General features: G+C 43.4%; 2 protein-coding genes across 3 annotated transcripts; both read left to right on the top strand.

The window, feature by feature from the left end:
- The first annotated feature begins 410 nt into the window (after positions 1–410).
- On the top strand, positions 411–7,538 carry hnrnpm (heterogeneous nuclear ribonucleoprotein M). The gene is made up of 16 exons (XM_070960353.1): positions 411–705; positions 1,327–1,508; positions 3,137–3,189; positions 3,922–3,929; positions 4,109–4,202; positions 4,293–4,505; positions 4,648–4,801; positions 4,913–4,962; positions 5,047–5,104; positions 5,473–5,577; positions 5,666–5,758; positions 5,847–5,915; positions 6,011–6,112; positions 6,245–6,837; positions 6,924–6,975; positions 7,081–7,538. The coding sequence occupies exons 1-16, from the start codon at positions 605–607 to the stop codon at positions 7,242–7,244; spliced, it is 2,091 nt and encodes a 696-aa protein (XP_070816454.1). The 5' UTR covers positions 411–604; the 3' UTR covers positions 7,245–7,538.
- A 279-nt stretch (positions 7,539–7,817) lies between these two features.
- On the top strand, positions 7,818–14,870 carry timm44 (translocase of inner mitochondrial membrane 44 homolog (yeast)). Of its 2 annotated transcripts, none has more exons than XM_070961609.1 (13): positions 7,818–7,870; positions 8,351–8,455; positions 9,192–9,395; positions 9,489–9,569; positions 9,694–9,843; positions 10,189–10,325; positions 10,754–10,839; positions 12,048–12,140; positions 12,264–12,388; positions 12,608–12,658; positions 12,793–12,882; positions 13,189–13,299; positions 14,041–14,870. In XM_070961609.1, the coding sequence occupies exons 1-13, from the start codon at positions 7,841–7,843 to the stop codon at positions 14,158–14,160; spliced, it is 1,383 nt and encodes a 460-aa protein (XP_070817710.1). In that variant the 5' UTR covers positions 7,818–7,840; the 3' UTR covers positions 14,161–14,870. The 2 variants fall into 2 exon arrangements, with proteins under 2 accessions (XP_070817710.1, XP_070817711.1); XM_070961610.1 differs by having other exon boundaries at positions 7,827–7,870; positions 9,216–9,395.
- The last annotated feature ends 6,474 nt before the right edge of the window (positions 14,871–21,344 follow it).

The raw sequence follows: 21,344 nt of genomic DNA, 5'->3' as shown, positions 1-21,344 counted from the left end.
CATCAGTTATTTAAGACATTTACCTGCATCCCAAAAGGCAGGGCATCAAAATGTAGACCTGCTTACTTGTTGTCATGGTCTAGTGAGCAGCAAAGTCTGTTAAGTCCTCAGATGGCATATAGAGAAACAGACTAATTTTTAACAAGAAGTAGAGGCTCCAGTGGTTGAGGTCCATCTCTCCACCAACATACATAATAGAAATCATGGGATCAATCCTAAATTGAGAGAGTTACAACTTCGTGTTCTTAAAAAGACACGCAAACACACACATTCTCAAAAATAGCTTTTCATTATTAATGCTTTAATATGTTTTAGTGTGTTTTTTTGGCATTGTTATTCTGAAAATCCCGTCTGTTCCGTGATGACCTTTACTTTTGAAAGTAAACACCGGATGTAGACCACTCTATCCTGCTTTTAAAATTCCCAGCAGTCAACTGCTCTCCGCCATTTTCCTTAGCTGGTGTCGCAGGAGTGACCGTCGAACTCACAGTTTAGGAGGTGTTCGTGCCATTAGCAATTTGAAGGTGCTTAACTCGTAAATATCAGCAAAGATATTCGGCGATAATACAGTTTAATCTGGCAAGATACCAAACTGCACAAGAAGATGTCCACCGAGCAGGCCGAAAATGCTGCAGAGAAAGTAGGCCAGCAGCCGCCGCCCGCGCAGCAGCAACAGCAGCAGCCGCCGCAACAGCCGCCGCAGGGGTAAGCCCATTCATCAAGGTTCCTTTGTTGGCGCTAGTTAGCTTAGCTAGCTAATTACGTAGTTAGTTGCAACAAATCTAGTACACGGGAATGTCGCACTGCAACCCATCATTAATTAAATTCTTACCCTAGTTGTATTCTGATGAGGCACTTGTATATTAACGCTCTCAATTTAAAATTCGTCGTTTTATTCGTGTCTCTGCTGTTGGGTGGCGTGGTTTTGGGCCCGGCTATTACAGGGAGATTCCGTCCGTTTTACGCAACTGGAAGTAATTTTACTCAGGCAGTTCACTTGGCTAACGCTATATTTTGATAGTCAATAACTTTACCCCTTTACCCCTTAAGTTGATTGTCGACAATGGAAGAATCTAACAGTCATTTAATAATGTAACGCAGGCCGAATATATGCAAAGAGCGGCCTCGCCATGCGGCTTAAGTGCAGTCACCATGATGGCAAAACCGATCTTTTTACTTTTTGTAACTAGTATTAATAACGGTAGTCTTTTAACTAGCTAGTTGCAGAGTTTTTTTTTTTTCGCCCGCCATAAACAGATTTGAGAAAAGTATGTTAATATACGAAGTTTGTTTCTGTTAACTCTGTTGATTGATCTCTTTATACAGAGAAGTGAATGGGAAAGCCAAGCATGAGTCCAATACAAGCAGGAAGGAGAGGCCCCAGAAGAGAGGTGGAGGTGGGCGCTACGAACCCTATGGAAACGTGAACAAGAGATACCGCGTTTTTGTCAGCAACATCCCATACGATGTGAAATGGCAAGCCCTCAAAGACCTCATGAAAGAAAAAGGTAAGGTATTTGGATAGGGGATTGACGCAGTCTCCCTGGGACATGACAAAAGGTTGCAGCATCCAGGGTCATTTTTGCTTGACCACTGCAGCTTTGAAGGGCTTTTGGGAATTTGTGAGGGGACTTAAGTTGTACAAAGTTGCTTGAGATCTCGTGGGAGTTATTTGGAACAAAGGCTTTGGACGAGGTCCCTCTTATTTGTACGTCAGCTAAGGAATTGCTGCAGACTTGCACAAGTGCTGTGAACCTGGATGTTCGATTGAACTTTTTTCTCCATTGAGATTACTAAAACCTTTTGTGGTTTTTGGGAAGTGTATGTTGTATAGGTGCAAAGCCGGTCCACTAATGTGAAAATCCAATGGCTTGGGATCATGAGCGGCATAATGAGATGCCTTCTCCCAAGAAATGCATGAAAAAGATGTACAGTACACAGTTGTAATGTTGTTTCCAGAAATGAGGAACAAGTTGCTCTCTATTGCAACATGTATTTAGTGGTAAAACTTGAGCTCTCATGATTTCCTACCAAGTAACAATTTTGGGGACATTTCAAACGAAATCATTTGTGATGCAGCAGCAACTTTGAATTTCAGTAGGGATTTGCCTAAAGTTCTCTTTAATGTACAATGTGTTGTTACTCATGTGAAATTACTTAAAGGGCATTGGAAAGCGACAGATGTATCATAAGTAATGCACTAAACTGGCATTTACTAGAAGTTAAAGCATGTGTAAAGGTACCATCCTTTTTCAGAAGGAGTGCCTGGTACTCGTTTTATGACAACTGACTGGAGTTAAATTGCATTTTCTTTTTTAGGTGTGACCTTGACAAGCAAATGTTTTCTCAGCAGATCTCCATGTTGTGCCAAACACAGCTGTGCGTTGGGGATTTCTTTGGGGTACAGGTCTACAAAATGAAGCAACTTCTTATGCACTGTCCTTGTCTCTAGAGGTTTGGTCACTGATGTCCATTCGTTGAAGAGACACGTGATCTGGAACGAAGGCGTGGCAGTGGTCGACACTGAATCAAAATTCTGTTATTGTGCGTTTCAGGAACAGGTCCACTTAACGAATATGTTTGCAGTTAGAGAAGTTTCCCCTAAGAGCTTGCCGTCATTAAGATTATGGTTAGCTTTCAAGGTGTAGGTTTCCTCTTAGCTTCAGCTGATGGACGAATGCACTGATGCATTATTCGGAGGTTTAAAATGGCGACATTTGACAAAGTATGCACTGGGTTGACAATGAAATGGGCTGAGGCATTGAATGGGTTTTGCCTACTTGAAATCATTTGGTTAATCATTCACACAGGAGGTGGTGTTCATGGTATTATATTTACACAGGAAGGCTGAAGGCCATTTCAACAGTTGTTGTCCTCAGTCTATTGCTTTTTGTGCTTCGGGAGAAATCCAACAAGGAAGGGCTAAGAAGTCTTTACTTTTCCAATAAGACCAAAGCTTGCTTTTTGTAGACCTGTACCATATTGTGCTGCTGCTGAGGTGCTGGGGGAAGGCTCAAGACTGGCAGTCTGAGCTCACTGTCACCGGCCGCCCTCCTTGTGTTTCTGCTCTAAACCCCAATTGTTCTCTCGGCTTCTCTCCCCTTGGTGTGTGTCGTCTCTGGAATCTGATTTGTAGTGGGTGAGGTAACGTACGTGGAACACTTAACGGACGCAGAAGGCAAATCGAGGGTAAGTGCAAATACATACAAATAAAAATATGAATAATCCTAGACAAACCTGTGTTTGTCAGCTTTGGTTTCTTTATTTTCATTGTTGGGAATTGTTCAGACTGAGAAACCTGGTGGAGTGTGTGAGATGGTGACACGCCGGAGGCTTGTTTTACTTGGTGTCGTCTGTGGCACTGACGTGAGGTCATCCCGAGGGTTGATGCTCTTATAACAGGACTTCAATTTTCTTTGAGGCCAATCATGTGGGATTGCAGTAGCTGACAATGTCCCTTTGGTTGCTGGATTTGCTCCTCATGAACTAAAGTGTTCTAGTCTGTAAGAGGTCGTTACAAGGCTGTTAGATGGTTGTTAAATATAACTCATTCTGTAGAATTGCTTACTGGAAAAGTTACCTCCAATATCTTAGTAGTGGGGAATCCTATCTCACGGTGGATTTTCTGCCCTTTGGATGTTGGAAAAATACCCCTTAATATTCACCAGGCTTGTTTGCATTGTGTTAGTGTCTGGGATTATATGTGAGATCTTAACATTGTAATTTTATTTGGAAGCACAAGAGTTGTGGCCAAGGCTGTAGGCTTGTGTGATGTTGAACTTTCTATTGTGCATGAAATTTTGTATTTTTGCTTAAATTTTGTCTCAGTTTAGACACCCATTATAACCATTGCCTTTACTAATTTAAATTATTCTTTATTCCTCTTGGTGCGGCTTGTTCTGGCGACATCGAACAACGAAGGGTTGTGCGTAAGTAGTCTCAATCCATTTATTTCCAGTTGTTTGTGTTGATGCTTCCTGTTCAAGTTAGCAGAGGGGAAAACACACCCACCATTGTCTATGTTAAAAACAGATTTTTTGAGAGGGAAGTTGTTAAAAATCTACAAATTTGTTTAATGAATGCTCTCATGGGATATACTTTCTGTTAGTGTTGTTGAGTTTAGGACCGAGGAGCTAATGAAGAAAGCAGTGGAGAAGGTCAACAAGCACAACCTCAATGGACGACCCCTAAAAGTGAAAGAGGTAGGCCACACCTAGAAAAACTAAATAAAAGTAAAGGGTGAAATGTCAGTTGGGGATTTTCCTGTGTCATATTTTCATGCTTTTTGTCAGGACCCTGATGGTGTGATTGCTCAGAGGGAAATCAACAAGGGTCATGGCGGAATGGGCGGAATGGATCGTATGAACATGGATCGAATGGGCCCTGGACCAAATGGCCCAATGGTCAACATTCCTCCTAGCCTGATGAACAACCCCAACATCCCCAATGAGATCATCCATGGTCTCCAGGCTGGCAGGATTGGCAGCACTGTCTTTGTGGCCAATGTGAGTCTTTTTAGATTTTTTTTTCATTAAACAATATTATGATTTATATCGAACTTATTAAGAAAAAACAATTTAATCTGACTTGTCTTAACCCTATGGATAAGCAAGTAACCGTTTCTCAACTTGCTCCTTGTGCTTACAGCTTGACTACAAAGTGGGCTGGAAGAAGCTGAAGGAGGTATTCAGCATGGCGGGCATGGTGGTGAGAGCTGACATTCTGGAGGACAAGGATGGGAAAAGCAGAGGCATGGGCACAGTAACATTTGATATGCCCCTCGAAGCAGTCCAAGCTGTCTGTATCCTTGAAATGCTGGCTGATTGGAATGCCTGTTAAGTGTACCTGTAGAGTATTAATTCACTAGAATGGTAAAAATGTCTGCAGTATGCTTTCCTTAATGTTTTCACAGCTATGTTCAATGGGCAGCTGTTATTTAACAGAGTCATGCACGTCAAACTGGTATGTTGCTTAAATCTCACTGTGCATAAGATCACATTACGATCAGAGAGCTTAGTCTGAATGCTTTTCTGTGGCTTTTTTCAGGATGAGAAATCCCTGCCTAAAGATTTTGGACCTCCTGACAGAGCCCCTGCTCTTCCCCGTAAGCACACTTGACTTTATTCACTTCGGTAACAAAAACGAATAAACAAATGCACTGTAAACATGTACAAACATAGGGGTGACTCTTGTGAGTTCTAGGACTGTATCCACAACCAGATGACACTTGTTGCTGTGAGATTAAGATTATAACCACAGTATCCTTGGCACTGAGTTGTCTGTATGGAGGCACTGGGGCCTTTGTAATGTGCTGAATACTGTATTATTGTACGGACGTTTCTCAGGGGTCCCTTCTATTTGAGTGCTTCCTGTGCCTTTCTGATACTGTAAATACACACAGTCTATTTCTACAGACTAAAAAATTGCTATATAGACAATGTCTTAATTCTGTACCCTGTTTTCTCTCCCCAGGTGGCCTGAGCGGTATTGGTTTGGGCCTGGGACCTGGTGGCCAGCCCATTGATGCTAACCAACTCAACAGAGGAGGTGGAGGAATGGGCAACATGGGCCCTGGAGGTAAGAAGCTGCAGTGTTGTTTTTGTCAAACACTTTAACAAAGTGACACCTGTGAAATCAGTGGCTTATCAAAACTGTTCACTTGTAGGAATGGATGGAATGGGCTTTGGCAACATGGGAGGTCGTATGGGAGGAGGAGGAGGAGGAGGCGGCGGCGGAGCAGCTGGAGGTGGCGGAGGAGGTACGTGCTGAAAAGTGGATGTGGACCACTCTGTCATCTCTCTCTGGTTTTTCCCCTGGAATTAAGAATTTCTTCTCCTCTGTTCTAGGAATGGACAACTTCGGAGGAATGAACAACATGGATCGCTTTAACTCTTCAGGGATGGGAAGAATGAACGGTAAGGACAGGGCGTGTTAAGTACTCCAAAGCAAGCGTGGAACACTTTCACGTTTTGCTGGACATTTCTAATGGTTTCATCTCTTGCATTGTCAGAGATGGACCGTGGGATTGGTGGTGCTTTTGACAGGGAGTTTGGGCGAAATGAAATGGGAATGTCTCGCAATAATTTTGGAGACTCCTTTGAGAGAGGAATGGGTTAGTATTTCCAGGATTTTGTTTGAATTTCCTCGAACTGCTCTGAGCCTCTCCAGATGTAACGCACACATCATGTTAAGTGGTTGATGTAACCTGTCTTTGTTTTTTCTTTTTGTTTACTTGCTTTTATAGGAAACTCTCTGGGTATGGACCGCATGAGCTCTGGAATGGAACGCCTGGGTGCCAACATGGACCGCATGGCAGGGATGGACCGGATGGATAGGATGGGCATGGACAGGATGGACCGCGTGGCTGACCTGGACAGGCTGGGTTCCGGGTTCGACCGGATGGGCTCGGGGATGGACCGGCTGGGGCCCAGTATGGACAGGCTTGGACCTGGCCTGGACCGTATGAGCTCCAGCATGGACCGCCTCGGCCCAGCTGGGTTTGACCGCCTAGGCCCGTCTGGTTTGGATCGCATGGGTTCTGGCCTGGACTTTGGCTCTCCAATGGGTATGGATCGCATGGGCAACACTGGGCTCGACAGAATGGCCAGCAGCTTCGACCGCATCGGGTCCACTGGAGGACTTGACCGCTTCCCCTCTGGTGGCCTTGAGCGCATGAGCTCTGGCATGGATCGGATGGGGTCTGGAAATGTTGGTGGTCAATTTGATCGCTCTGCTGACTTGGATCGTGGATTTGGTGGCAATTCCTTCGGAGGAGCTGGAGGGCCTGGAACTGGGGGAGGCAATGTCAGGAAGGGATGCCAGATCTTTGTCAGAAATGTGAGTGTTTATCAGCAGGATAGAAAGGCTTAATTTATCAGTACTTTCTCACATTGGATTCTAATTAATTTTGAATTGATTTTCAGCTGCCATTTGACTTTACCTGGAAGATGCTGAAGGATACCTTCAATACATGCGGTAAGAGTGCCCCCGCTTTTATCCTTTGTAAATATAAAATCAACTATTATTGTTGGCTGTTTTACATTAAGATTACTTGTAACATTGATACTCTTCCCTCTGCAGGCATGGTTCAGTATGCTGATATTAAGATGGAGAATGGCAAGTCCAAGGGCTGTGGTGTGGTTCGCTTCGACAACCCGGAAACCGCTGAGCGCGTCTGCAGGACCATGAACGGCTACCGGCTGAACGGAAGAGAAATTGATGTTAGGATTGATAGAAATGCATAGTTTGTCTCCTCACATCTGACCTTTCATTTAGTCTCTGAAGTCCAAACGCCCTGTATCTTCTGAATTGCCCTTCAGCATATTCATAGTATTCATATTCAGTTGGTTTGTTAGATATTTGTATCAGTGAAAATGTATTTTAGTTAGTAATTTGTAAAGGTGGAAGTGTTTTAGTTCCTGCTCACATTTTACTTTTTTTTAGAGACCAAATTTTTAATTTTTTCTGTCTCGCTTCATCTGTCGTTGCCTTTGCTCTGTAAGGTGTTTTGATAAAATAAACCTCAATATTTGAAATGCTTTGGATTTTTTGGTGTCATTATAGGCAAGATCATCAACTTCCAGCTAAGTTAGTCCCACATTCTTGACTTGTGAAATGGTTCTATGGTTTATGATGAAGATATTAGTTTAGTGCATTTAAATAAAGGCCGTAAAGGCATTTATTTGCTCATTACAAGGCATTGTTTATGTAGTAGCGTGTGGCTAACGCGCACGGGGGACATTATGCTTTGGTGATGTCTCCTGATCACACAAAACACCCCCTCGTGGATGTATGTGGAAGGTCACCACCGGAAGAAGGTCAGAGAGACTTGAAATTCAAGATGGCGACGCCCTTGTGCCAGTGCTACCAGGTGAGTGACTTGAACTTTTTCACGTTAAATATCAACATTTGAACACCACGAAACAAGAGACAGAGAATTTACATGGGGTTTCTGAACCGCCAGTGTTTCTACAGACCAAAAGTGTGACGAGTTTTTTCATTTGGTTTTCTTTCTACCCAGGCTAACGTACCGTTAGCTAGCTAAGTTAGCTTTGTGACAGTTCAGCCGGTTTTTGAACTCTGCAGCGTAGCATGAACTCTTTCTCGTAGTAAAATGTCAACTGAGTATCTAGCTGCAGGTTCCGACTTTCCACAATGCCTTGTAATGAGCAGAGTGTTTGTCTGATGAATGTAAACGCTATAACTTTATGGACTTGATTATTTTATGCTCTGTATGCTCAACACTGATGACATGCTATTTTCATATCTATGCCGACATTTCAGCTAAAGGTAGCGAAGTTCCTGCGTGTTCTTTTAAAGTTTGAGGGTGACTTCTTTTGTCTGTCTCCAGATATGTGTCAGGAGAGGCTTGGTGGCATTCCCTTCCCCCTCCCTGCTACTTCACAACAGACCCAACGTCTTCAGGATACGGGGGTTTCTCACATGCTCTTCACAGGTACAAAGACCTGACATAAGCTGTGACACTGCCTTACCTCTGGATGTTTGAAGCTGCGCAATGCAGGCTCTGAGAAGTTCACTGATGTCAGGTTGGATTATGCTCTCAACCCCAACAAACCTCACAGCAGTTATACATGAAAGAGACAGATTTCTTTTGGCAGCCTGTCCCCAACATGTAATGCAGTAAGACATGGGAAAGGTTCGCAGCATGCACAGGTGTCTTTGCTGCATTCAAAGAGAGACTTGCTTTGATGCACTTTGTGGTGCTGTTGAACTGTGTTGCATTCGATCGGTGAAGTGAATGTGTCATTTAGTTTACAGCCACTGATGCAGAACATTGTAATCTTCATGGATATAAGATTTAATGCAGGACTGTTGGGACGGAAAGCATTTGTTTTATCTAGGTGTACCTAATAAACTGGCAACCAAATTTAAGGTAGAAAACAACCCTAAAAACACTTTAGAATGGCAGACATGCAGCATGGACTTTATGCTCTGAAGAAAGTGCACGTCAGCATGCATATCTGTTGTTCTGAAGTGCTTCTGCTGTCTTTTCAAGCTATTATACTTGTTCTTTACCTAAAGTTTATCAAGATGCCTTGAGCAGTAGGGCACACCTCCCCATGCAGGTTTGAGTGCATAAACAACACTATGAAGATAAGTTAAATTAAACTATGACAGACATGCCTGGAGGAAATTAACTGTATGTATCGTTTCTTATTCATATCAACAAGGTGCCTCGGTCGTCCCTTCTGCAGGTAAGGTATTTGTCAGGGGAGAGAGGAGGCGGAAGAAAAGGTTTCCTGGGTGAGTTTCTGGACAACCTGAAGCAGGAGCTAAACAAGAACAAGGAAATGAAAGAAAACATCAAGAAGTTCCGGGAAGAAGCCAAAAAACTGGAGGAGTCAGACGCACTGAAACAAGCCCGGAGGAAATATGTTAGTATTTGGCCATACACACACATACGCAGCATCCAGGTTAATATGAAAAACTAGTTTTAGTCTAAGCACACACCACCATCTCTACCCCAGAAAACCATAGAGTCTGAAACGGTGAAGACCTCTGAAGTTTTTAAGAAGAAGTTGGAAAACATCTCTGAGACAGTTAAAGAGGTAAGTGTGACAGATATCACTCAGTTGCAGCCTTGAATTTGAACGTCACACGATAGATACGCTGTCCAAATTGGTCTGTCCACCCTCACAAGTTATCTGTCTGTGTGTCTGCGTGTATGGACAGGGGCTAGGGGAGGTCAGTCGTACAGAAATTGGGAAGAAAATCAAAGAGGGAATGGAGGAAGCAGCCAAAACAGCCAAGACCTCAGCAGAGAGTGTCTCTAAGAGTGGAGAGATGCTGGGGAAGACCGGAGCGTTCAGAGCGATTTCACAGGTATGGAGTCGGTGTTCTCGCTATGCAACAGGTGTATTTTGTGTGTTCACCAAAAGTTAAACTGCATTTGTTGGATTTTGTTTATCTTAAGTGAAATCAGGATACACACTGAGACATCATCTTAAGCTCTTTTAAGTAAGGCGAGGCAATTTCTTTTCCGTGCCATGAAAACACACCATACCGCCACCTGTTACTCCGTGATATTTCATTACATTTACTATTTTGTGCACCGCTCACTCTGTTGCACTGAGAAACAATTTATCATATTATATTTACAGAACCAACTTAAGATTAAGGATAAAGTCAGGGACATAGATAGTAATGTACCTGTTCATCTGTTTTCAGGGCATGGAAAGTGTGAAGAAAGAGATTGGAGACTTGGGTCACACTGGCCCTTATCGGCCTCCTGCCAGACTCAGGAAGAGAAGTGAGTTCTCCTCCAAGGGTGCAGGGGATGACAGCAAGGTCTTCGAAGCCAACGAGTACGTGAGTGCCCTCTGCTTTGCCTGAAAGTGAGAGGGGAACGCCTCTCAGGTTCAGAAATAGCTAGTACCATTTAAATGGCCGCAGACAGTCTAATCTTTAATATTAAAAATACAGAAAGTGAAACTGGCTCAAAACTGAAAAACTGTGTGAATCACATCTGAACTGCTATGAGGGAGACATAAATGTTGGCAGAGATGAGCAAAATAATAAATCCAGTGTTTTTTTCTAGAAGACAAACTGAACCTTGATAATATTTCCAGTGTTTCCTCTACATTTACTATTTGTTCTTGCTGTAAATACTGCAGTGTTTTCCTTTCTGAGCTAATATGGTTGAATGTGATGGCCAGCACGAGTTGAGCAAGTCAACAGGTACATCTTTTTCCTTCAGCCTGCTGTTTAAACCTTTACATTTTGTGTTCCTCAGGGAAGCTATGGGTGTGGTGCTCCACAAAGACTCCAAATGGTACCAGCAGTGGAAGGACTTCAAAGACAACAATGTGGTCTTCAACAGTAAGGACTCCCTGACCTCATCTGCTTTCTGTCTGTCTCTGTGTCTATGGCTGATTATTTAATTCACTGAGTAGTGATAAAGTTAAACACCATGTTGGGCCTAGTTGAACAGTTTGTCCTGCAGATGATGCTGCACTTGAGCTCTGTTTGATCTCTGCTTGGACACCTCGAAGCACTTTTCTCATCTTTTAGCTCACGATGCTCTACGAACAAGCATTTGGTGAAAGATCCTGTTAATAGGAGGTGCTGCTGTGGGATTAGGTGGAGAGTGTGAAAACAGGGGCTATAAATAAACATCACTGTGCTGATTTAGTCAATAATATGCGCATTAGTTAGGGAAGCGTTTTTGGCTATTAATAATATTTGGACAGGTGAAAAAAATTTCCTTCGTTACTGTTAGGACATTGCACAAAGTCAACAGATTTGCTGCAAAGTAGATTTCCGTAGCTATTGTTGCAGCATCAGCACTTCTTAGTCTACCCTAAAGACTAGGGTTGGGCAGTGAACCAATATATCAGTTTTCTGTAGTTGGCTAAATTTATGGCAGATGACTTTTTTTATTGGCTGATTTAAGTCAGCAGAATAGTAGCTGGAAATCTGGCACTTCATTCACTGTATGTTCCTGCACGATGTAAAACAAGCCACCTGCAAAAACTGTCATTTTTTAGTGGCATCGCATGGTATATATTCTGTTTTAAGGCTTTTTATTTAATGCAGTGGAAGACTGACAGTCCACTACATCTTGAACTCCAGCACATTGCAAGTCATTGTTGCAGGGCTGAAGGTGTCCATTGGGGAAGTTTTGCACCATCACCAACCCTGCTAAATACATGTGCATATTGTGTGTGTGTGTGTGTGTGTGTGTGTGTGTGTGTGTGTGTGTGTGTGTGTGTGTGTGTGTGTGTGTGTGTGTGTGTGTGTGTGTGTGTGTGTGTGTGTGTGTGTGTGTGTGTGTGTGTGTGTGTGTGTGTGTGTGTCAGGACATGTATTCAGTCACCCAGCAGCCTTTTGCTGAGCCTCAGCTTTTAGCCTTTTCATTCCTCACATTGTCTAACCAGCCAGGCCCTGTGGGATTTCACACTTCTGACAGGAAAAAGGATGTCTAATCTCTGAATACCAATTTACTATGAGTTTGAAAGGATTTGCTGATCTGAGAGATTTTTTTGTCTCCCTCCTATTCCCTGTGCGTGCGTGCGTGTGTGTTGCAGGGTTCTTTGAGATGAAGATGAAGTATGATGAGAGTGACAACGCCCTCATCAGAGCATCTCGCGCTGTCACCGATAAGATGACTGACCTCATAGGTGAGAAATCTCGGGTTTGATAGTCTGCATTAAAGCTATAACAGCAATACATCTTACATTGAAATCCTGTGTATTTTTCTTTATATATATGCGTTTCCTGTCCACGTGTCCATGTGTGTTAAGGTGGGCTGTTTTCTAAGACGGAGATGTCTGAAGTACTGACAGAGATTTTGAAGGTGGACCCATCCTTTGATAAAGATTCTTTCCTCAAGCAGTGTGAACAAGATATCATCCCCAATATACTGGAGGTATGTTGGACTGTGAACACACCAGCACAAGTGTCAGTGTTTGTGTGAATAGATCAACTAAGGACAAACTCCAGATATTGTTTCTAACAAGAAATGCTATATTTTTATAAAGCGTTGAATTACAGTAGACGTAATTAAGATTTAGTGACACCGATCAGGGTAAGAGATACTTTATAGTGGACGTTAAAACAAGTTGGTGTTTGCTCTGTCTCCATGCAGGCGATGATCAGAGGGGAGCTGGAGGTCCTAAAGGACTGGTGTTATGAAGCGGTACAACCTTTCTTTGCTTTAAGTGCTGAATCATAGATATCATACGCTTCTTTTTGAGATCGGTGCATGCATCGCCTTCGGGTTGGCACCTCTTCATGAAACGTTTGGGCGTAATGTTATCTTTCTTTCTCCAGACGTACAGTCAGCTGGCACACCCAATTCAGCAAGCCAAGGCCATGGGACTTCAGTTCCACTCTAAGATCCTGGACATTGACAACATTGATGTAAGTTACCCCAAACTACACTACACAATATTAGTAATGATGCCTTGAGGCACTCCAGGACACACCCAAGTTTTTGTTAAATTGCTTTACTTTGATTTGAAGGACTTGCTGTTAGAGTACTGCTTTTAGTATCTGCAGGGACAAAGTATTCAGAATCATTGTTTGCAGCATAAATGCACCAATTTTGTTTCAATCAGTCGTAACTGCTCAATCTTGAGCCATTCTAAACTTCTGTTATACTTGAATACTGATCTAAAAATACAGTTTGATGGTTCAGTTAAAGTATATGTGTGTCCTCTTCTCCAGTTGGCCATGGGGAAGATGATGGACCAGGGTCCAGTGCTGATCATCACCTTCCAGGCTCAGTTAGTCATGGTGATCCGAAACACCAAAGGAGAGGTGGTGGAGGGAGACCCCGTAAGTTACAAACAGAAATACAAAAACCGTGTTTGATTTGGCTGGAATCGACACTATAAAACACAACATTTGTAAATCACATGGCATTTTTGCTGTGTCATGTAATGGAAAGAATACACAGCTTCATCTGGCTTCTTGTTATAATCACAAATGTGTCCGAACTTCTTATAAATGAGGCACCGAGAGAACGTTATGAGACACTGAGGCCACTTTTTCCTAGTTGTTCATGCCTTTTATTCCCGTCGACCCACAACCCAGACTAAAGCTTTATTGGTTGTAAATCAGCCGTGTTGTCCGCTCAGGGCTCCTCAGGGACACTTGTGATTGGTTAAGAGGTCAAGGTATCCACTCAGTGCCGTGCTGTTGGCATCTGCCCAGTGTTCAGATTAAAAGACTACTGGAGGAGGATTAATGGTTGGATGTACTGTTCTGCCTGTGTTTTATCAGCTGAATCCAAATGTCTGGACATCAAATGACAGACTCTGTCTTCATGGAGTACAGTATTTAGTGTCTCCTACACCCAGCGTCTCAATCTTTTTCCCTTCCACTGGGCTACAGTGAGCCCAAAAATAATCCATCTCAGACAAATGTGTAAAGCCCAGCATGGCATACATCAGATTAACATAATCAACATAGATGGTTATGTTTGGTCTGTCTTTAACTGAATTTTAACATTTTTTACAGTGATTTAGAAGAAGAATTGTTAAGAGTAAATGCACTCCTGTGTTTTTCTCCCTGTAGGAAAAAGTGCTGAGGATGATGTACGTGTGGGCTCTGTGTCGAGACCAGGAGGAGCTCAACCCGTACGCTGCCTGGAGACTACTTGACATCTCCGCCTCTAGCACAGAACAGATCCTCTAAGACTCTTTGATACGCACAAAACACTCTCAGCCCGGGAGAGAACATTCTGTACCTGAACAGCCCTGGAGCTGGCTGGGAAGAAAGGGGGACTGGAGGATGGCGCCTGGGCATGAGGGGACTTGGGCTCACGTCACAGCAGAAATAGTAGAGCTGCTGAATGCGAGGTGCTTCACTTTCTCATTTTTACTACACTGGCTTTGAGTTCAGTCACTGCAGTCCCTGGTTCTCTCTTTGAATGACAGTTATTTCCAACCATTCCTCTGGCTCACACTAGGGGGCGGTAGACCACCAACAACTCTTATCCACTGTACTTTCCGCAGCGCCCGTATGGCTGTCCATCAATTGAAGTGGCATGTTGGCATTTATGAGATGAATGGGGTTGTTTAACTTTAGGCTGAGCTCTTTTATTATGAATATAAGAAGAGGTAATTAAGGAAGACAATTTGTAACCAAGCCCCTGAACATCAGGATGGTGTCAGCATCTCAGTAATCGTCAATAAGACGTCTCTGCCACCTTCCTCTCTCCAGCAGTCCCTCATACTCTCTCTCTTCCTGTCTGAGGTGTTGTTATCTCGGCGGTTGGTGGTGTTGTGGCCAATCAGCGCTCTCCTACATCCTCGTTTGTATAATAATCACCCGATGTAATTGTAAAACTTGTGAGAAAGTCTATATTTATTATGAAAAATAAAGATGACCCGTTTTTCACTCTAGCAGACATTTTTGAAAAACAATTTCTAGCAAGATTTTTTACATTCTGCCCTGCAAATGGTTAATCTTCTATTCTGATCCGGAGGATATTATGTGATTCCTTTTAGGGCAGCTGCTAATTATTTTTTAAATTAAATCCTCAAATGGGATTTCAGTGTTTGCTATATTTCCTTTGGGAAAAGTGCTGCTTCTGAGGATATTTTTCTTTATTACAGTTGCATTTTCAGAGTGGAGCTAGAGCGCTCATTTGCTTTGAGTGACATTTAGCTCCCTTTGAAAACCAGATTGTAGTGAGCGTGATGATTTTGACAGCTGTCTTGGTCTGGAGGACACAAAGGAACACAGATCATCTCTTACCCAGACCACATTAGACTGAAAGTGAGATTTATCTTTACCTCAGCGTATCTTCAGCTTTCAGACCTGACATTAACACTGCGTGCCATCATACTGTACAGTTCTGTTCGCAGCTTTCAGATGACATATCCTATGACCCTCAGTGCTGTGGAGGATTATAAGTCACTGCTACATGTGTTCAATGTGCCATGTCGTTTCCATACGCACCACAGCAATATGGCCCGTAATCAACAACCCAAACCTCTTCTCTCAGAGGAAACAGTGAGGGTGCAAAGGCTAACTGGCACCTATTTCACCAAATCTCTCCCATAATCTCTCAGATTTGTCATCGCATGGTGGGGTCACTCTCTGCACGTGTGTCTGCCGTGTGGAGGAAAATACTGCTGCACCTTTAGTGTGATCACTCCTTTGACAAGTCCTTTGGATTCATAGCAAGGAAAATTACACCTCATGACCATCTATCTCCTGCAGATTTAATGGTGTTATTTTGTGTTGGTAAGCTGTTTACCTCTGATTGTTGCAGGCAAAGTCTGTACAAGGTCAGAGAATGTAGGTTTCAAATAAGGCTGCGTCACATTGAGCCTTTTTCTCTTGTCATCTATAGCTGCATTTTCCTTCTCTGCACTCTTCCCATTTCCACTCTGTAAGATGTCACCACCTCAATTAAAATGTCTGACTTGCTATCACCTCGAGAGCTTTGTTTTTGTGCACTTATTTTGGTGTATTTTATAAAGTTACATCCCATTAAGTTTTTAAACAGGCAAATGAAATCTATCAAACACAGCTGGATCCCCCATGAGAGGCCGGCAATCAGGACACGTGCTTCACCTGCGGGGTGTCTGAGATGCTTTTGGTTGCAGGGTGCAGATGGGAGGTTGCCGTCACACTCGGTGGCTGTTCATCGTCCATGGCAGCAGTCAGACAGCTCGGTACAGATGGTGGGATGCAGAGCAGCATGCAGTGTTGCATTCATTTGGACTGGCTTGCTCTCACACAGCAGGATTGATTACAGCGGCCTTCGGTGGGAAGGTAGTGGGTGGCTTTATAGACAAGCTTGCATGTTGTGTGCCTGCATGTGTGCTGTACTGTATGTGATGTACTTCTGTACATGTAGACCAGTAGCTCCACTATTCCAGGCCTGTCCTGGATGATGGATCCTCTGTGTTGCTGAGCCGTGCTGAGGTTGCAGCTCCCCAGTGCAGGGCTGATCGCTCAGGATGCACCCCCACAAAACTGACTCACACACATACGCGGCTCTCAACACAGGTATTCAGAGGGGCCACCCTGGAGAAATCACTGCTAATGTGGTCAGCTGAATCCTATCAGACACCTGCTGAGCAAGAGAAGACTCACATGTTTGTTAGTTGTCCCCAGACATTTTACACTGAGTTGACCAAATATTGATTCGCATACCTCCCCAGCAGTGTGATAATCAGTTTGCAGAGTCTTTAAATCTGCTTGCTGAATGTAATCCATCACATTAAATATTTAGTCACCGTCATTAAAGTTATACTGTATCAATCCCTGCAGATGGTCTGAAAAGTGTCTCTTGTTGGTGCATTGATACTCCCACTTAAGATATAAGAGGCTGGATGCTGCACATGGAAATGTTGAACCTGGAAGACAAACGTTACTAAACCTGAACACTGGAAATGGAGTAATTTTGCTTTTAAAGTTATGACAAATTGAAAATGTCATCTGATGAAGTCTCTGCAGGTTGACGTGGTGTCATTAACTGTGACTCTAAATTCACAGTGGATGCCTGGAAGAAAGGGACTCAATCTACACTGTGAGATTATGGATCAGAAAAATTTTAATGAGATAAAATATGCAAATTAACAACCTAGTATGGTGAATCTACCATCCTCCCAAATAATCTCCAAATTTAAACCCAACCTTAAAAAGTAATTCTACGATGGTTCCAGCTGAGTCGTATGAGACCTTCAGAGAAGATCTGACGTACTCATGTACTCTTGAATTCCTTTAATTGGGCACTTGAGAAAATGTCAGCTCCACCTTTGTGGAAAGAAGCAGTCATACCTGTCATCCCCAAAGAGGGCAAGAATGGAATATGTAACTCATACAGACTGATTTCAATTTTAAATCAGGAGTCTTAGTGATTGTATAAAATTGGAAAGGTCTGCTCATGGACCAAGGATGGTCATTAAGGATGCCCCCTTTCAACAATCCTGTTTGCACTTTACACAGAACCTTTGGCACAAGCAATAACACACAGCAGGAGTATACAGGGAATTGTGGTAACTGACAGGGAACACAGATAGTGCTGATGATGTTTTGCTAAAAGTTTGTAACCCAGATGATTTTATTCTGACCTTTTTAGATCTCCTTGACACAATCAGGCTATAAAAAAAACATGCCCGCACAACTGGCCATTTAAAAACTATACTTCTTTGGTATGACAGAGATGGAAGAGTGTTTTGACGTTATAAAGCTATTCAATTTGTGGACCCAGTTAAAAGAACTTTGACTGTGGGGCTGCAGATCCCATTGGCGTGAGTGTGACTTTACTGGCGATCAGCCAGACGGAATAACAGGAAGTGACAGAAAGCTCCTGAAAATACTGACTGTAGCATTAAATAAAGCAATCACTCGAAAATGGCTGCAGACCTGCCCACAGTTGATAATTGGCTTGAAATCATTAAGAGGTTCAAGAGATGGAAAGACTCTCTACTGAGACTGTGACATGAGTTACACATTGCAAGATGGACAAAATGGAGATTTGTTGGAATAATAGACTGGTGGCTTGTCCCCTTCAATCTTGCTTCGTAAAATGTCTTTTACTGTACACCCCCCGTCCATAATCCACAATATATAATGTTTGTTAAGTGCCTGAATGACCTCTGCATCCATAAATGTTCTCTCTTTCGAGGTTTACCTCATCTCACCCACATCTGTCCACAAAGTGCCTGCCGACTGCGCAAGCTAGCATCTACACATGCACGTATGGGTAATAAACAGAGTGAACTCAGCAGGAATATTTTGCTCTGATTCATGAATACACAGAATACAAACGTCACTGTCTGAAGAGCAAAGAAGGTAACAGCCATGCAGCTGGCCCACCGGGGGCTACTCACACATCTATATATCTTTCCTCAGACACACACACACACACAGAAGTGGTGCTAGGTCAAGTCCCAAGGAAGTGGGGCAGAAGTGTCACATAGATTTTCTCACTTGACGGGTGAGCGCTGACATCCTGTCGTGGCCTGGGATCCAGGTTGGCAGCTGCAGCAGGACTAACAAGCTGAGTGACAACAGCTCAAGAGGAAAGAAGTTAAAAACTCGCCATAAAACAAGATCAATGTGAACTTAGCAAACATCTCAGAAGTCTGTTAAATGATGTTAAAAGCATCCCCAGACACTTTTGATTAATTCAGAAACCAAACAAGAATAAAAGCAGCATGAGGACAAACATCATCGCCAGTGAAAGCTTTCAGTGGTGACGTTAAAGTAACGGACTGCGGTGTTCATCGCTCCACCGCTTATGATTAAGGCTGTTTTATTCCATGGTGGTTACATTTACTATTCATTTTCATATCACAGATGGAAATTTTCCAACACATGTCAAGTGCCTCTCGCCTGTCAGTTGTCCTTTTATTTAACATCCGCCCCGTTTCCTTTCTTCTCCATCATCCGTCTGATGCCCCATTAACTATGCTGTCCTTGAGCTCCCCTGGCACCCAGTTTCCTTCAGGACAATTTAACCAGCATCGTCCTTTTCTCGAGTCCTGCTTCCATCTGATTATCTATTTTAATAGATGTGCTGTTGAGGCAAACTACACAGGCTAACTGCATCCTTTTCTGTATCTGGTCAAACAGTAGAAGCAATATGGCGGGAGGCCACAATACCCATCGCACTCCTCTGAGCTTCAGAGAAACAATAATTTTATGCATCAGATCTTCTCAGCTGGGCTTAATGCAACATGACATTGTTCTTACTTGATCTGAAGTTAAGCCCTGGCTGCCACAGCAGCACTCCGACGTGCCCGATGCACCGCAGGTCTTTTGGAAATAGCTGCAATGAAGGTCAGCACAGTGTGCGTGTTTGTGTATGCATGTATGGGCGCTCACTCTGACCCAGATTCACCAGTGCAGTGGGGCACTGTGCCAACATGTCAATTCATGGGCACGCAGGACGGAGCACACACTCACATCCATACAGGCAGATGTGGGGAAAGGTCAGGAGGGTGTCCCGTTGAGAGAGGGGTTACGCAGGAGTCGTGTGTGTGTGTGTGTGTGTGTGTGTGTGTGTGTGTGTGTGTGTGTGTGTGTGTGTGTGTGTCAAGGAGCAACGCTTGGACAGAGGACAGATGGGGCCCTTTTTCCTCTTGTATAAAGACTGGAAATGAGGGCCTGGGGGGTTAATTATTGTGAAGAATACAAAACAACCATTCTGTCTTCTGTGTGTGTAGTCTTTGCGTGTCATTGTTCATCTCTGTGTGTGTGTGTGTGTGTGTGTGTGTGTGTGTGTGTGTGTGTGTGTGTGTGTGTGTGTCCATGCCAGGTACAACATTACCAGGCAACCTGCTAACCCCCACAGGATTCAACACTGTTGTATTCTTGTCTGGGCTTGTAACACTTTCACGATCACATTTTCCATCCCTGCTCACCGGCTGCTGCTACCTTCCAGAGTCCACTCTGTTACGGGCAAATTACTGATGAGCTCTTAAATACACGCAAACTGTTTTGAAGAATTATTCTTAAAAAAGGATTGCTTTACCCAGTTTACAACAAATATACTCTGTCATTATCCTCTGCTGAAGTGCTTCCAAAACCTTTTTGGCTTGTGCAAGCAAGCAATGAAGCAATGTCTGCTTGTCACTGGTTGTGGTCTTGGTGTTGACATTGACATTGATGTTCTTGTTCCTTTACCTCCATTATATTGGGTTGGAGGCCAAAATCAAATAAAGCGAATAAAACCAAAGCAATCTGCATGGCTAGATGTCACCACATCCGAGTGAGAAAATATTTGGGTGGAACCATGAAAAGCATAGCTGTGATGATTGAACATAATGTTCCTGTTTTTCCCTCAACATTGCAATTGCTTGTTTTTTGTCTCGCATAATATGACAAAAAAGGTGGAGCAGCTCATGCACCTTTGGCTGAGGACATTCAATAATAAGTTTGTGAGGCTTTTGTTTGGGGATATTGCCTCAGATTAAAATTAAATTTTTCTTTTAAAGGTTATCCTCCTCATCTTTTCATAAAGCTCCCTTTGTTATTGCAACTCTAACAGCGTTCAAGATCTAATATTGAGGAGCTTTGTGTCTTGCAAGTCAGCACTCAGTATCCTTATCTCATTTTCATATATCGCTCCAGTCCCGTAAGATAAGACAGCGGTATCAGACAGAAAGGGAGCCAACTTTGAACATGTGTTATGACAAAATCACCTTACCTTTAATAAAAATGAGAGGGGAGAGAGAGGTGTGGTCAGTGAGACAGAGACAGAAGGACAGGGAGGCGAGCGTGAAGGACTGACAGGCAGACATGCAGCACTTGTTTAGCATTGTAAATGAGTGGCAAAGCAGGCGGCAAATTTATGGAAGGTCAGGTGTGCCCTTTCAGCAGTAATAGGCAGTGTGATTGCTCTAACTGGCTCCCTGTTTCACCCAACCACGCACATCTAGACACCAGCAGGACGTGCCGGTCGTGCTGGAACTCCCAGCCCTGAGATTATGACAGAAACGTGGGACGGTGGCTGTTACAGTATGGCTGTGTCACATACCGCTCTGTGCGTCTGCATGCGTTGGTGCTGATAAATACTCACTCAGGCTGGATCACTCTCAGCATAGGCACAGACGGGCTAGCTCAGGTCGCAGAACAGACTCCTCTGTCTCACATGTTCGCTTCAGTTCCCTCGATGTACAATGCTTCTTTCTCTGTCACTCTCTGTCTCTGTTACTTTCAATTACATTTTCAGTTACAGGGTTGCTGGAAGGAGCTGGAACCAGTCATCCACTAATCAGAGGGTTGGTGGTTTGATTCCTGGCTCCTCCAGCAAGATGCTGAAACGCACATCATTCCTGATGGCTCTGCTATCAGAGTGTGTGCATGAATGGGTGAATGTGGTGTGTTGAAAAGTGCTTTCGTGGTCAGTAGAC

This window comes from Chaetodon trifascialis, chromosome 4, assembly GCF_039877785.1.
Source record: "Chaetodon trifascialis isolate fChaTrf1 chromosome 4, fChaTrf1.hap1, whole genome shotgun sequence".
Lineage (NCBI taxonomy): Eukaryota > Metazoa > Chordata > Actinopteri > Chaetodontiformes > Chaetodontidae > Chaetodon > Chaetodon trifascialis.
Note: the sequence above shows the minus strand (reverse complement) of the source record. Positions and strands in the feature narration are given on the sequence as shown.